Source organism: Canis lupus, chromosome 21 (genome assembly GCF_011100685.1).
Source record: "Canis lupus familiaris isolate Mischka breed German Shepherd chromosome 21, alternate assembly UU_Cfam_GSD_1.0, whole genome shotgun sequence".
Lineage (NCBI taxonomy): Eukaryota > Metazoa > Chordata > Mammalia > Carnivora > Canidae > Canis > Canis lupus.
In genome coordinates this window covers 37,691,175-37,708,110 of record NC_049242.1, presented here as the reverse complement: position 1 = coordinate 37,708,110, position 16,936 = coordinate 37,691,175, and the positions used below count along the sequence as shown (strand labels likewise).

The 16,936-nt window shown below is 35.3% G+C and overlaps 1 protein-coding gene across 4 annotated transcripts in view; it reads left to right on the top strand.

Annotated features, from left to right (window-relative positions):
* The window catches only part of RRAS2 (RAS related 2), an 81,635-nt gene that overhangs the window by 17,840 nt on the left and 46,859 nt on the right, over positions 1 to 16,936 (top strand). The window contains exon 1 of one of the 4 annotated variants that reach the window (XM_038569113.1): positions 10,713 to 10,757. The exons of the other annotated variants lie outside the window; for them this stretch is intronic. Coding sequence (XP_038425041.1) covers positions 10,728 to 10,757 — 30 coding nt within the window. The 5' untranslated portion in view covers positions 10,713 to 10,727. Of the gene's footprint in view, positions 1 to 10,712; positions 10,758 to 16,936 lie in introns of those variants that run through there. 4 annotated transcript variants of the gene reach the window in all.

Below are 16,936 nucleotides of genomic sequence, written 5' to 3'. Positions count from 1 at the left end.
TATGAAATCTTGTACTTTTTATTCTTAATTTTTTTTTAAAGATTTTATTTATTCATGAGAGACACACACAGAGCGAGAGGCAGAGACACAGGCAGAGGGAGAGGGAGAAAGAAGAAGGCTTCCATGCAGGGAGCCCAACGTGGGACTCGATCCCAGGTCTCCAGGATCAGGCCCTGGGCTGAAGGCGGCGCTAAACTGCTGAGCCACCCGGGCTGCCCAATTCTTAGATAATTTTAATTGCATTTTGGATATCTCCTTAATTTTTAAGATACATATTTGGGAAAGGATCAAGTGGATCCTTTTGTGGATTTCTAGCTTTGGGCTGTCATCAAAGAACATGACCTGTAAATTCTCTGATTTGGAATATTCAGGATTTTTAATGGCCAAATGTATCATTAATTTTTGTAAATATTCCAAGAACATGAGAGAAGAAGGAGTATTCACTTGTAGCTTATAAGGTGCAAAGTTTTATTTAAATCTACTAAAATGGAATTTGTTCGTTATATTATTCAAATCTTCTATATCCTCCCTTTTATCTATTAAATCTGTGAAACTGAAATACATTTATTAAATATCCCATGAAGACTGTGTTTTATTTTTTTCCTTGTATTTCTTAGTTTGATTATTTTGATGCTATGTCCTTTGGTTTATTGAATGTTAGGATTGAATCTTTGTATCTATTAGAATTCAGTAGTATTGGGGTGCCAGGGTGACTCAGTTAACCCTCTGCCTTGGGTCAGGACCATGACCCCAGGGCCCTGCATCTGGCATCTGGCTCCCTGCTGAGCGGGAAGCCTGCTTCTCTTTCTCTCTCTGCCTGCTGCTCCCCCTGCTTGTAGTTTCTCTCTCTCTCTCTCTGGCAGATGAATGGATAAAATCTTTAAAAAAAATTCAGTAGTATCCTGTGTGGAGTTTAACCTTGATTTTGATTCCATGATATTATATTGCCATTTCTGTATGCATTTACTTCATTTATATTTCACATTTCTTCTTTGGTCATTTTCTGGTAAGCTTTTGTAAGGAGTACTTAATGTGATCAAATCTGAGAATCTTTGTCTTTTAGTAGGGAATTCAGGCCATTTACATTTATTGTGTAATTTGGTATGATTATGTATTTGGTTATGTATTTGTCAAGTAATCTAGATAAATTTGTTTTTATCCTTTTTATATTTTGTTTTAAATTTTTATTTACGTAGGCTTAAATTTGTTTTTATTGCTTTATTTCTCTTGCATTGAGAATATAAATGTAGATACTATTTTAAAAGTAGAGGTGGTTTCTGTGAAACTTATTCCTTGTGGTTGCTTTTGTCATAGTCCTATGTAATCTATGAAATCAAACACCACAGCTGCCATGTTTTTGTTTTTTAAAAAGATTTTCTAGACCTGGAACAATTCGTGCAGCTTATCTGAGAAAAGACAGCTTGAGGTAGTGCAGAGAATCCTTGTAAGTCAAGACATTTATTTAGATCTTGGTTTAGTCACTATATGACTGGCTTTGGACAAGATAACCATTCTGTGTCTGATTCACTTTGGCATCATTATTTTCAACCCTGTAAACACTAGAATGTTTAAACTAAAAGTATTTTAGTAGAGGATTTTATAGATTTGGCATATTTTGCCTGAATGTCTGCCCCTTAGTTGTATTTGTTTATACATTTTATATTTTTACATTTTTTAATTTAAATTCAATTTGCCAACATACAGTATAATACCCAGTGCTCATCTCATCAAGTACCCTCTACATTTTATGTTTTATATTTTAAGAGTCATAGACCAGGGATACGTTTGTTACATAGAAGTAATTATATAGCAAAATAATTAATATTTATTGTATTAGATCTTGAACAGGATATAGTAAATAGTTGGGGGAAAAATGAGGGTCTTAAGAAAGATGAGTTGTATCTTTTATGTTCCATAGCCTCTAGTCACTGAAGAGGACAAAGAACTGAACTGTTTTTCATTTTGGATTTCAGAATTTCTCTGTAATTAAAAGATTATCTATATGTAGCGTGTGCATATTTGAATTGAATCTTGAATTTTAGAAGTTAATAATAGCATTTAGTGTTAATGAAAATAGTCTTTGGAGAAGATAGTCCTATTTTAATTTCTTTGTGGAAATTCTGACTCAGGAAATGTAAAACAGCCTGAGAGTGAAGTCTTAAAGATTTATTACTTTTGTCTTATTTCCTGGTGGGTTTTCTTTTAATACCTTGTTTTTGGTTAAATGATGACATGTGGTTGAGATTACAACAGTCAGCAATTTGTTAGCTGAAAGGAAAAGAATAGTAAGCAAGTAGTTGAGTCAAAATGCAAAGGAAGTTTTGTGATAGATACAACATTTTAGAAATCTTGTGGAGAAGATACATGACTATGAAATTTGTGATTTTTTTTGTCCCTTTAGTCTCTGAAATTAAAGTGTGTCAATAATGTAGAGAAATTCTCCTGACATTTGTGTGCATGTGTGCAAGCATACACAGATGTGTATCTTACTCAGACTGAGAAAAAGTGAATTTAAATTTGGAGAAGAGTTCATAGGTTTTTGGAATTTAAAAAATGGAGATAAAATATAAAACATTGGACTAGGTCTGTGATAATTTAATGACTTGCAGATGTTTAAATGAATGGTTTTAGTAGCTTGAGTACTACATGAATTTATTATTTTCATATATTGGCATGGAATTTCCTTGCCAAAACTTGGTTTGAATTAGCTACTTTTTAATTATCAAGTTACTTAATAATTTCTTATAATCACTGCAGTGTTATATGATCAAACACTTTTCATTTAGTTGAAAGTTAAGAATGGAGTAGGAATTGGTGAGATGGCATAGCAGTAATTCAAACTTCATCAAACGTTGAGTCTTGGGATTATTTTCTTCCCATTACAAAGTTGATAGGTTCTGTAATTAGCAAGTGTCAAAATAGTATGGAAAATTTTGTTATAATGTTAGGTTGTGATTCTCAGTTTTTAACTTTACATTTAAAGACATTGATATTTTGTTTATTTTTTTTCCTTCCTTAATTGCAAATTCTGTATTTACTTAGATTTCTCTAGCAGTTTCAGGAAGGAGCCATTGGCTGAGCTGATTAGTCAAATGAAGTTGTCTGACATGGGTTACTTTAGTTTGTGGTTTTAGATGAACAGTGCATGGTGCACAGCTGTTGCTCCAACAGCTTTGTTCCAGCTGTCTTACTGGCCTGTCACAAAATACCCCACATTCCTTTTTTTTTTTTTTAAATGGAACCCCTTGTAATATTCTATACTTTATTGCTTAAAATGGATCCTACTAATTACTTTAATGACTTCTTCACTTTTATGCCTATCCATAGCTATTTATTTAGGATGGTGCTAAAATGGATTATGAATAATAGATTTAATCTTTGTCATATTTATAATTTTTTGTTGTTAAAGTTGCAGTTGTGAAATATTTGTACAAGTTAAAGAGTTAACATTGAAAAAGGCACCAAATTTAAATAATCTCAGCAATTTGGATAATAATAATTGGTATTTGGATAGTGAAACTGGCATCTTCTAATTCCTTATTTTAACCTTGAGTTTGTATTAATAAGTTTCAACAGAATTGTAAGATGAAAAGCACAATATAGTTTATAAAGCTTATATAGTACTTATAAAGGTAGACTTTAGTTTGTGGTTTTTTGTTTTTTTAAAAGGTCATAGTTTTACATAGTCTCTACATTAATGTGGGGCTCAAATTTACAACCCTGAGATCAAGAGTTGCATGCTCTTCCGACTGAGGCAGCCAGGTGCCCCTGGTTTGTGTTTTTGATAAAGTGGTTGGACTTCAGTTCATTTTACTATCTTAAATGGTAACTGAATTATAATAGTAATGGTTTCAAGTTTTCTTTCTTTCTCTCTTTTTTTTTTTTTTTTTTTAAATAAGGAACAGGGACCTATGCAGAACATTTTGAATCAATAATGTCAAATGTATGTTGAACATATTCTTTGTGTTAGATGTCATGCTAAAAGCTTTACTAGCATTGCCTCATTTAATCTTTACAGCTTATCATTTCTTTTTTATAGCTATGGAAACTGAGGTTCAGAGGTTAAATATGTTGCTCAGGATCCCATAATAATGGCTGAGATGACTTGAATCTCTTTTCTGATAAAGCACCCATAGGTGCTAAGGGCTACACTATACTACCTTGCCTGAGTAAAATAACCTTTCATGTAATGAGCTAAATTGCCTTAATAATGAAATCTTTGAGTGTTTTTTTTTTTTTTTCCTCAGTGTTAAAAAAAAAAAGGTTTGTGAAGCATTTTCCATTTAGTTGAAATTAGAGCTAGGATTGAATAGTGAGTGAAGTTTTGTTTAAAGTATTGCCTTGCCTCCCTTTTTGCTCCCCTGCCTCCTTGTGACCGATGTCCCATTACTCCTGCACATGCTGCCTCAGCTACTGCTCTCTCCAGACCTGGCAACTCCCAGACACCTGTGCATACCTATTTGAAATTCCTGCTCTTACACAGTATTATGTCTGAAGAATCACAGTCTGATCACACTTAGTCATAATCTGTGTGAAGTACAGATCCATGACTCTTCTGAACCTCTATCCTTTACCAAGTATGCCCTTGTATCTGACTAATTCTTAGTCATATTTCTAGATGTGACTCAAGGTTCATCTCTAGGCCTTTCCCTAGGGAATATCCAGATTGGAATAGGTGCCCCTCCCATAGTATCCTATGCATTTTTTTTTTTTGTGAATGTTCTGAAAGTTATGGAAGTAATGACCCATTAGTGTTTTTCCTGAAGAACAAAGAAGATCGTGAGGCATTAATATAACCTTAGTACAGTTACTAAAACCAGGAAATTGTAATACTGTTATCTAACATACATTATTTAAACTTAGTTGATCCAATAATGTCCATATAACAAAAGAAACATTTTTTTTTGGTCTAGGATCCAATCCAGGATTGCACATTGCACTTATTTTTCATGTCTTTTTAGTCTTAAAGTTATTTGTAAAATATTCCACAGTTTGTGTTGTCTGATGTTTTCTTTTAAGAATCAAATTGTGTAGTTTTGACAGAAATATCACAAAGGAGAAGTCTTCCTCCAGTACCTCATATTAGGGAGGCACATGTCTGTTTTTCCCAATGCTGGTGTGGAATCTGACCACTTAGTTAGCCACTGTTAGACTGTTCCCTTTGTGATTAATAAATATCTTGTGGATAGAGATAGATACCAAGGCCAGGTTAATAACTTGTTACTTTTGAACCTTTGAGGTTATATCTCTAAATGTCCCACTCTTGTCTTTTCTTCATTTCCTAGCTTGCTTCTTTGTCTTCCATCTTGTACTTGCTGTCTCCAGTTTGCATTTTGTGACAGGGATTTTTTTTTTAATACCCTCAAAGAATGCTTGATTTATAGTCACATTTTATTTAGGGGCAGAAGCCCCCAGTTATACTATATTTTCCTTATTCAGTGAATGGATCTATATCTTGTTGGCCTTGGTTTCCTCATCTGTGAAATGGAGGTTCCAAAATAGATTTTATCAGGTAGCCGGGTGGCTCAGCGGTTTAGCGCCGTCTTCAGCTCAGGGTGTGGTCCTGGAGACCCGGGATCAAGTCCATGTCGGGCTCCCTGCATGGAGCCTGCTTCTCCCTCTCCCTGTGTCTCTGCCTCTCTCTCTGTGTCTGTGTCTCTCATGAATAAATAAATAAAATCTTAAAAAAAAAGATTATATCTAGGGTCCTTTGAGATTCTCCAGTCCTTTGACACATGACTTTATGAATTTTTAAAAAATTAATTAGATTGTTTTATCTTGTTTGCCCTTTTTTCCCTAAGGTTTTTAAGAAGTTGTCTTCATACTTCTTTCTATACAATATACAATATCTAAATGTCTCATTGCTTTGGCTTACTTTGGCTTACTTTGATGGGGGCCATGATATTCTTTGCACCTGCATTGATAATGCCTCTTCCCAAGGTGGAAGACCGAGTGTGGTATTCTCTTTTGGTGAGTAGTGAACTAATTCCCACAGCATTCAATAAATAAATCCTGTCATTCCATGGAGTTTTCTAAATTGCTTAAAAAATAAGAGAAGAAGAAAAAAAAAATAAGAGAAGAAAAAAAACCCGTTTGGTCCAATAGTGTTTATTACTTTAAACACATGATTTATGTGTAACTTCTTTTGGAGGGTTTATAGAGTTTCTAATTATTATAATTTCTAAGGAAGTGAGAATCTTGATTCATTGTGGAATTTGGAACAAGTTAGTTGTAGAAGTTAATTTCATTTTAAATAGTCAAAGAGTTGTGTTATTTCAGCATTGTTAATACTTTTAAAGTTCTGTAGTAAAAGCATTACGTTATTTAATGAATTGTAAAAAATTGCTTAGCCACATTTTAGCTTTTTAGAATAATTCCTAAGAGTTTTTATAATACTAAGAACTCACTGTTATGATCTTTTGCATTTGTGTAATACTTTAGTTTTCAGAGAACTTTTATGTACATGATTTCCTTTTAATACCAGCAACAACCCTTTATGACGACAAGGTGGTGATCATGGTCATTGTTATTTCCATCCTAGAGAAGAGGAGATAGAGATTGGGAAGAAGTGATTTGCCCAAGGTCTTTTAGCAAGTAAGCAGCGAAGCTGGGAATGGTTTTCCCAACGCCTAAAATACATCAGTCTTCTTACTATAGACTGAATATTAAATTGGAACAAGAATGCCAACACCTACTGGAGGGGAACTGAAAGGAGTGATAATTCTCATTTAATGGATGAAATTCTCTTACTTGTTACAAGTATGATTCTAGGGGGAACACTGAATTGGGGAGAGGGGGAGAGAGAGTAAATGAGGTTTCATCAGAAGCACACTTGATGAGTTTCTACTACAACTGGATGAAGGCATTGTTGAAAGCTACTGTGGGGACAAAGATTTGTAATGCATCCTTTCTGTAAGTACAGTTTAGAAAACTGACAAACAGCAGATTTAGGTTCTGTATTGATTACCCCTTGGGGTAGGGTCGGGGAAGAGGGGGGCATATGATTGTTGAGGAACATATAAAGGTCTCGAGTTGCTAATATCTTATTTTCTAAGTTGGGAGGTAGGTATACATATCCTTAATATTTTTTCTTCATAAAAAACATTTTCTGAGTTATAGTTAATGACGAACAGTAATGTGCTCTGAATTGACTTAAATTATGTAGTCAAATGGAAACTTAGCTTTTCATTTGATGTTCAAGGTATCATGACTTGGTTGACAAGACACAAGTGTGTTCTTCAGGGGTTTTCCTTCAAGATGGGAAACTATTTTTTTTCCCTGACTATTCAAACAGCAAATAAAAGTTGAGTATAATTCTTATTAGAATAAAATGTTCACATTTGAATTTGTGAACAAAACTGTTTCCTGTAGATTTGTGTGTATTAGTGTGTTGTGATTTGCTTCTAAAATTACCATACACTGTTTTTGAACATTTCTCCAAAGCACTGTCTCTGATTTCATGTTGGTGGTTACAGGAACTGATGATTAATTTTGCCTTAAATTTCCTGTATGAAGAAGTGATACTTTAACTTTTCCCATCACAAAATTCTTAATACTATTTGTAGATCTACAAAATAAATGCTCACATAATGTGATTTTAGGTAGGTGTGACTAAGTATAAAAGAAAATCTGGAGTATCATATACTAGACCTGTGTTCTGTGCTGTACTTTTGACAGTTTTGGCTCATACATAAAATGGATAACTTTTAGACTGAGAACATGTTTCATGAAGAGTTGATAATTTTGGGAGGGGGGAAGAATTATTTTAAAAATGTGTTACCCTTTTGGTGGCCTTGTTGAATGAGAGGAACTTTATTTCCAAGTTTGGTAGATGATCATGGGGTAAGAAAAAATGCTCTTCGTGGTTATGCTAAAAAGTTTTGCCTTTATTTGGATACTTGTGCTTTTTGGAGAGGTGAGATGAGAGTGAGAGAAGGAATTCTGTTTTCCAGTGTGAAAGTATATCTTTCAGTATGTATACTTCAGTACGTATACATCTTTCAGTATGTATACTGAGATGTTGCTAATTCTCATAAAGAAATTGATTGAAAACATGTCATTTAAGGGCACCTTTAGATTTATAGATTATAATGTGTGCTTAAGAGGAAGTGGGTGGGATGGGGTGGGTAAGAGGTGGAAGGCTGGGGAAGGTGGAATTAATGTTCTTGTTTCTGAGTTCAGAGGTTTGAATTATCTCCTTTTTTGGGAGATTACCTACAAATGAATTCATGGTGTGTGTTGGGGGTTTCTTGGTGGTTTTTGTTAAATTCCGAAAGCATCTAAGGACTAGACTCCTATGGTATTGATTTTTGAGAACAAGAAAAAGTGTTTTGCTTGTGACATAATTTAATTTTACAAGTTTTCTTTCTCTGGTGCCTCCTCAAAAACAGAGCTGTTCTTCTCATTCCAGTGGCACGTGGAAGCTGTGGTCCATTAAGACTTTTGAGATAGAATTTGGAAAATTTTCTACATGCAAGGCTTCCTTAATCTTTTTTTTTTTTTTTTTTTTTGTACAAATGACTCTTGGCAACCTGTTGAAACCTATGGACTTATCAGAATACAGTTTTTTAAATATATAAAGTATGTAGGTTTTAATTACATTTAAATCCAGTTATCAAAATACTAAAAACAGAAGTCTTCTTTTTTGACTTGTGTTGAGTGTAAATGCTATTCTGCTGTATCTGCAGTAACTGTTAAATGAGACAGGTCTGTGATTTCTGTCGCTGACCGCCATAGGTACTGCTACAGTAGTTGAAGGAAATACTGAATTTCAGTTAGAGGTTAGTGAAAAAAAAAATTTTTTTTCCCCCTTTATCCACAGTTTTGAATGATGATTTAATCCCAGGAACCCTTTTTATAATGTAATGAAAAAGTGTCAGGATTTGGAGCCAGATAACTATGAGATTCAGTTTCTTACTCACTACTTAGCTACTGTCAATGTAATTTCTCAACTCTGAACTTTAATTTCATCATCACTATAATGGAAATGATAGTACTACCCATGGGGTGTTAGCTTATTGTACCCAGAACACCCACAAAACCCCTAAAATCCCACAAGTATTATTACCATCTCCATCCTACTATCCTAGTCAACCGGCATTGTCATCTTACCAGTTTGAGTGAAGTATTAAAACCTTACTTTGGGCAGCCCCAGTGGCCCAGCGGTGGCCTTTGGCCCGGGGTCTGATCCTGGAGCCCTGGGATTGAGTCCCACGTCGGGCTCCCTGCAGGGAGCCTGCTTCTCCCTCTGCCTGTGTCTCTGCCTCTCTCTGTCATAAATAAATAAAATCTTAAAAAAAAAAAAAAACCCGTACTTCACTTTATGTTTCTCTACTCTCTCCTGCTTACTCTCTCCTGCTTAGAATAATTTTCAGTGTTTCCTCTATATACATATAGAACCAATTATAATTTTGCTTCAAATGTCAAGTGTACTTTAGAAAATTAAACAGCAGGAAAATCTGTCATACTCGTCCATATTTTTGCTGTGTCCATCCTTCCTTCCTTCCTGAAGCTTCTTTTATTATTTCCTTCCTATTTAGAGAACTTCTTTGCCATTCTTTTAGAGGAAGTCTGCTCGTGGCAGAGTCTCTATATTTGCTTTATCTTCATTTCAGAAACAATTTTTTTTTCTGGATATAGGATTCTGGGTTGATAATTCTTTTTCTTCGGCACCTGAAAGATTGTGTCACTTCTGGTCTCTATGGTTTCTGATGAGAAATCTGTAGTAATTTTAATAGTTTTTTTTTTTTTCACCTATAGGTATGATGTTTTTCTCTTACTGCCTTTTTAAGACTTTTTCTTAAGGTTTTAGAAGTTTAGTAATGATGTATCTAGGTGTGGATTTCTTTGGGTTTTTTCCTTTTTTGGGTTTGCTCAGCTGCTTGACTGTAGGTTTTTGTCTTGCCAAATTTGGGAAGTTTTCAGCTATTATTTCTTCAAGTATTTTCTCAGTCCCTTTCTGTCCTCTTCTGGTATTCTGATAATGTGAATTTTAGATCTTTTATTATAGGCCCTCAGGGTCTTGAGGCCTGTTAATTTTTTTTTTTCCATTCTATTTTTCTCAGTTTTTCAGACTGGGCAGTTTCTATTCTTTAAGTCCATTGAATATCTCTTTTTTCCTTCCATTTGCTATTTAGACCAACTTCTAAATTTTTTATTTTATTCTATTTTCTAGCGTAATTTCCCATTTGTTTTTTTTTTAATATTTTATTTATTTATTCATGAGAGACAGAGAGAGAGAGAGAGAGAGGCAGAGACACAGGCAGAGGGAGAAGCAGGCTCCATGCAAGGAGCCTGATGTGGGACTTGATCCCAGGTCTCCAGGATCACACCCTGAGCTGCAGGTGGCACTAAACTGCTGCGCCACCAGGGCTGCCCCCCATTTGGTTTTTAAAAACATATTCGCTGAGATTTGACCTTTTTTCTGAGACTTTTTTTCATTTCTTTCAAACATGCTTAAATATTTTATCAAGACCACTTTAATGTCTTCTTCAGATGATTGTAACTTCTCTGTCCTTTTGATGTTGGTATCTTTTGATTATTTTTATCCTTCTGTTTGAGATCTTTCTGGTTTTTGGATTTTCTAATTGAAACCTTGTACATTTTCATGCTTTGTTCTGAGGCTTTGGATCTTACTCAGGCCATTTATTTTAGTTGACTTTTTTCATACTACTCTGGCAGGAGAAGGAAGGTGGAGGTGTTGCCTCATTGCTGCCAGGTGGAGATAGATGTCCATGGAGCTGCCACTGAAGCCTGAGGTGGGGGACACTCCATATTACTCTTGGATAGGATGGAAATTCAGGCTTCCCCTCAAAATCTTCTTCGACACTGTTAGGGGAGAGTTTATAACCGGCCATTAGGGATGAAAGCCCTGGCTCCGTAGTTGGCCTTTTCTGACACTATTCCAATGGGGTGTTTATAGCCTTGAGAGTGGAACTCTAGGCTCCCCACTGGGCCTTTGCTGGTGGGGTATGAGTGTGACCATAGTGGCTTTTTCTTTTTTCCTTTTGGAGGGTGAGAGAGAATGTGCACACACGTGAAGGGCAGGGAGGGCATGGGGAGAGGGAAAGACTCTTAAGCAGGCTCTATGCCCAGCATGGAGCTCATTATGGGGCTCAGTGTGGTGCTTGATCTCATGACCCTGAGATCATGATCTAAGCTGAAATCAAGAGCTTAATGCTCAACCAACTGAGCCATCCAGACACCCCACATGGTGTGTGTTTTTTGTTTTTTAATTTATTTTTGTGGTGGTTTGAGTGGAGTAGGGTGGTTATTGTCTAAAAGCTTTCCATCTTTCTGGATTGCCCTTTTTATAGTCCCTTGGTCAGAAAGAGCATGCTTTTGTTGGAATTCTTTTTGTTTGCTCCTATTGGTATTTCCAGGTTGGAGGCTTTTTCAGATCCATTTCTGGCATTTTCAAGGTTAAAAAAAACAAAACACAAGGGACTCACCACAGTTTTTTCCCTTGGTTTCCAAAGCATTAGCACTGCCTCCTCTTTGAGTCTTCTTATATTTGTTTTGTGTGTAATATTAAGTTTTACTTTTGCATAGCAGGAGGAATGGAGAAAGTATGTGTACTCTATCTTTCCAGAAGGAAAAGTCTTTTAAGGTTTTTTTTTTTTTTTTTTTTTGGATTATATGAAATAATGCTGTAATTAATATTTTCCTTCAATGTTTTTATTATGTTTTTTAAAATTTCTCTTGACTTTGGGTTATTAACTTAACAATGGATTAATATTTTTGTACCTCTTGATGCCCATTGTGAGTTATTATTATGCTGTTCAACATGATTTTTTTTTAAAAAGATTTTATTTATTCATGAGAGACAAGAGAGAGAGGCAGAGACACAGGTTCCTCGCAGGGAGCCCGATGCAGGACTTGATCCCTGGACCCTGGGGTTCATGCCCTGAGCCAAAGGCACATGTCTAACTGCTAAGCCACCCAGGCGTCCCCAACTTGATATCATAACGAGTTCAGCTCTATACCTGTTGTGTTTGAGGTGAGGTGCTTCAGGGGCAGCTATGTGAAGGCATGTATTATCCATATTTATGACCAGAGGAGTAGTGTAGTAAAGAGATCTGGGCAGAGAAAGATTTGGGAATATAAAGTAATGAATAATTGAGGTAGCTTGTGTAGATGAGGCTTACCAATATGGAGGAGGTCATGGCTCAAGATAGAGCTCTGGAAGGCTGCCATTGAAAAGAGGACAGGAGGAAGAAAAGGAAGAGAATGATTGTGAATGCCTTGGAGAACTAGAGACAAAAACTGTGTTAGGTATTGCAGAAACCAAGAGGAGAGAGCTTCAAGAAATGTTGTGAGTGTTGAGCAGGGTCACGTCTTACATTGGTTAAGTAATCTAAGGGTGAAAATTCTAAGATTGCAATGAATAGGTCAGAAAGGGCAGTATTAATGGAATGATAGGAATAGAAGCCAGACTACAATAAATGGGAGGTTAAAAGAATTACTGATGGAGGAGAAAGAAGGAAGGTAAAAACTGGGGTGCATGTGTTTTAAAATTAAAAGAATAATTCTTGTTTATAATGCCAAAGAAGAGCCAGTATGATAGGAAACACGAGAATGGTGATGGCAAGGACCTTTGAGAAAGTAGAAGATTGAATCTAGAGTACAAACTGAAGCATCAAAAGCTGAGCAGGATAGCAATATTTTTTTTTCCTCCCTGGAGGGTGGAAAGGAAATACATACATACGCACACACACACACATATACACACATACATGTATACACACACACACACAAATATATATAAAATCCAGTCACATCCATATGTGATTATGGATGAAGGAGACATTTTAGAAACAAGGCAAAGTCTGATGGGAGTCTCAGCCAGAAATAGGCAGAATAATCTAGATGTACATAAATGCTTTAAAAAACTTTTTTACCTGGGGATCCCTGGGTGGCTCAAGAGTTCAGTGCCTGCCTTTGGCCCAGGGCGTGATCCTGGAGTCCCAGGATTAAGTCCCGCATTGGGCTCTGGGCATGGAGCCTGCTTCTCCCTCTGCCTGTGTCTGCCTCTCTCTCTCTTTTCTCTCTCTCTCTGTCTATCATGAATAAGTAAAATCTTAAAAAATTTTTTTTTTACCTAAATGGGTAATTTCATAGGTTACATTACAGGTATATCAGAATTGAATATATTTTAAAAACATGCTGACAATACAGTTCTTATGTCTTAAAAGAAAAATGTCAGTAGGATGAACAATTAAACAAAATACTGTGTTTTATCTCTCATTGAGTAGCAAAAAAGATAGAAATAAAAGAAGAAATATTTAAGTAAAATAAAATTCTTAAAAGAATTTTAAGTTATCAATTGACAAAAGTCAATAGAAGTGACCTATTATAGGTAAAGGTATGGGGATACGGATACTCTTTTACACTGCTCTTGAAATTATAAATCTAAAAGCTAAATTAAGCCTTCAGTTTCACAAACTTTGACCCAGTAGTTATTTTTCAAGGATTTTTCTCTGATCTGGGAATTTACTATATGGTACAAAGATTTATATACAAAATTTTATGACCATGTGACTTATGCTAAAATTTCAGAAATGGCTTATGTGGTCAGTAATAAAAGATGGATTTAATAATGGCCCACGTTACTAAAATTAATTTTTATTTATTTATTTATTTATTTTTTTTAATTTTTTATTTATTTATGATAGTCACAGAGAGAGAGAGAGAGAGGCAGAGACACAGGCAGAGGGAGAAGCAGGCTCCATGCACCGGGAGCCTGATGTGGGATTCGATCCTGGGTCTCCAGGATCGCGCCCTGGGCCAAAGGCAGGCGCCAAACCGCTGCGCCACCCAGGGATCCCTAAAATTAATTTTTAGACACTTTGGTAAGGAAGAAATGTATCAGTAAGTAGGGGAGGAAAATAGATTATAAAAGCATATACAATACAACACAAGTTTAATTATGTATGCATAGAGAAGGAAGGACTCAAGAGTAAACATTCCTGGATGATTTTAATTAGTTTTGTTGTTTTTCTTTCCTGTGTCTGGATTTTCTTCACTGCACTTATATCCTAAATAGGGAAAAAGAACTTCAAACTTCAGTGCTGCTGAATGTACTCTTAAGGGAATACAATTGATACAGCTTTCTTGAGTATAGTTTGTAGTTTATCAATAGCCTATCCTTATCCTTTGACTTGATAAGCATACCTCCAGGGATTTTTACTAAGGAAATGAGTAAGAACCATAAAGATCATTTTACAAAGATTTATTATGACAAGATTTATAATAGTGACATGCTGTAATTGTCCTAAATAGGCCAATGGTTAAAATACTGTTCATCCTTCTAGTGGATGTAAAGCAGATCAATGCAGCCTATGAAAAATGATTTTAAAAATCCATATGTTGAAACAGGAAGTTGCTGATACTATAATTTACACAAAGAAAAAATATTACATGGTATGTCTTGTCCTGATTTTCATCCTTAAAATAATAGAAAAAACAATGGGAAGAAAGAGACCCAAATACTGAGTTATTTTCTTCTGTATACTGCTATAAGTTTTTTACAGTGGTCATTTTATATTTAAAAAATTGTAAATAAATAAATTTGCTAATTGATAGGAAATGTATGCCTTTACTGTATGCCTTTTACTTCAGTTAGTTTTCCTGTTATGTGGTAAACACAGAATAGAGTAAAATCAAGATTTCTTTTATCACTTAAAGCTTAGAAAAACATTTCTCTCAAAATCTGGTATATATGTCTTTTTCTCTGATCAGATTTTCTTATTTTGTTATATCTTTCTTTTTTTTTTTTTTTTTTTGTAAATTTTTATTTATTTATGATAGTCACACAGAGAGAGAGAGAGGCAGAGACACACACAGGCAGAGGGAGAAGCAGGCTCCATGCACCGGGAGCCCGACGTGGGATTCGATCCCAGGTCTCCAGGATCGCGCCCTGGGCCAAAGGCAGGCACCAAACCGCTGCGCCACCCAGGGATCCCTGTTATATCTTTCATAAGGGATCTATGTCTTGATTTCTGCTTTGCTCCAGTGATAATATATGTGTGATTGTTTTGAGTTGAAATATTAGTGCAAATTTCATTAAAAATAAGATTTTTTTTAACCTTACCATATACAGAGCAATACAAAAGTCTGTAAAAAAAAAAAAAAAAAAAAAAAAAGGTCAGAGCTTCCTGTTATGCCCATCCATTGCATTCCTGCTTGCCTTCTCATTCTTTAGTTGTAACCATGTACAATAAAATGCAACCATATTCAGTGGATTAGGTGAGTGTTGACCAATTTGTATGTCAAAATTATGTGACCATTAGCACAAGCAAGATAGAGAATATTTCATCACCCCAAAAAGTCCCTTGTGTCCCTTCCCAATTAATAATCTCCAGAGGTACCCACTGTATTGATCACTATAGTTTAATTTTGCCTGTTTTGGATTTTATGTTATGGAATTATACAGTATGTACTCCTTTGTGCCTGGGATGTTTTGGGATTCATCCATGATATTGCTTGTTTTGGTAGTTAGTTCCTATTTGTTGCTTGCTCGAGTTCCATACTATGATACACTGCAATTTATTTGTCTGTTTACTTGTTGATGGAACATTTGGATTGTTACCAGTTTTTAGGAACTATGAATAAAGGCGAACTGAAGGGATGCCTGGGTGGCTCAGCGGTTGAGCACCTGCCTTTTGCTCAGGCCTGATCCTAGATTGCTGGGATCCAGCCCCACATTGGACTCCTTGCATGGAGCCTGCTTCTCCTCCCTCTGCCTGTCTTTCTGTGTCTCTCATGAGCAAATAAATAAAATCTTTATTAAAAAAAATAAAGCCACACTGAATATCCATATATATGCTACCATGTTGATTTATTTTTCATTTCTCTTGGATTATAAACCAACTTGTGGATTATTAGGTCATATTGTAAATGTGACCTGAGCTGAAGGCAGATGCTCAACTATTGAGCCACCCAGGCGTCCCAGTTGTACCATTTTATAACCAAAGGTGTATGGAAGTTTCAGTTCTTTTGGGTACTTACCAGCACTTGGTATTTTAGCTAGTTTAATGGATGTGAAGTAGTATCTCACTGTGGTTTTAATTTGCTTTACTCTGACTGATGACAGTGAACATCTTTTTAGGTGTATATTGGCCATCTGTTTGTTCAAATCCTTTGTCTTTTTAAAAAATTGGGTTGCTTATGTTACTGAATTGCAAAGCTTCTTACATTTGGAACACGAGTCCTTTGGCAGCTATGTGTATTGTAAATGTTTTCTTCTTGCCTTTTTGTTTGTGTCTTCCTATTTATTATTTAACTTTTGTTGAGGTATAATTGAGATATTAGTTTATTTTTTTAAAGATATTATTTATTCATTCATGAGAAACAGAGAGTTAGGCAGAGGCAGAGTGAGAGGCAGGCTCCCCATGGAGCAGGGAGAGCCTGATACAGGACTTGATCCTGGGACCCCAGGATCATGACCTGAGCTGAAAGCAGACGCTTAGCTGACTGAGCCACCCAGGCATCCATAACTTTATATTAGTTTCAGGTGTACAGCATAATGATTCAGTTTTTGCATATACTGGGAAATGATCAACACTGTAAGTCCAGTTAATACCTGTCTCCATACATACTTTTTCCCTTTTAATAGTTAACTCTTGTTTCTATAATTGTACTGCTTGGGCTAGAATTTTTAAACTTTTAAAATATCAAGATAGTTAAAATCAAAATGAATGCAGTATATGTCCTTGTTTTGCTACTGATTTTTTTTTCTCCTTATGTCCTATAAAATACTTTACAAATTTTTTGAATAATTTATATTAAGTGTCCTATTAGTGTTTTTACTTAATGTTATTATGAGCAATGTAATTTTATCACATTTGACTACATGCTATAGATATTTTTTCAACTTCTAGTGTTTCTGATAGTTTTTGCATTGACAGATACATTCTGTTGCCTAAGTAATACTGTT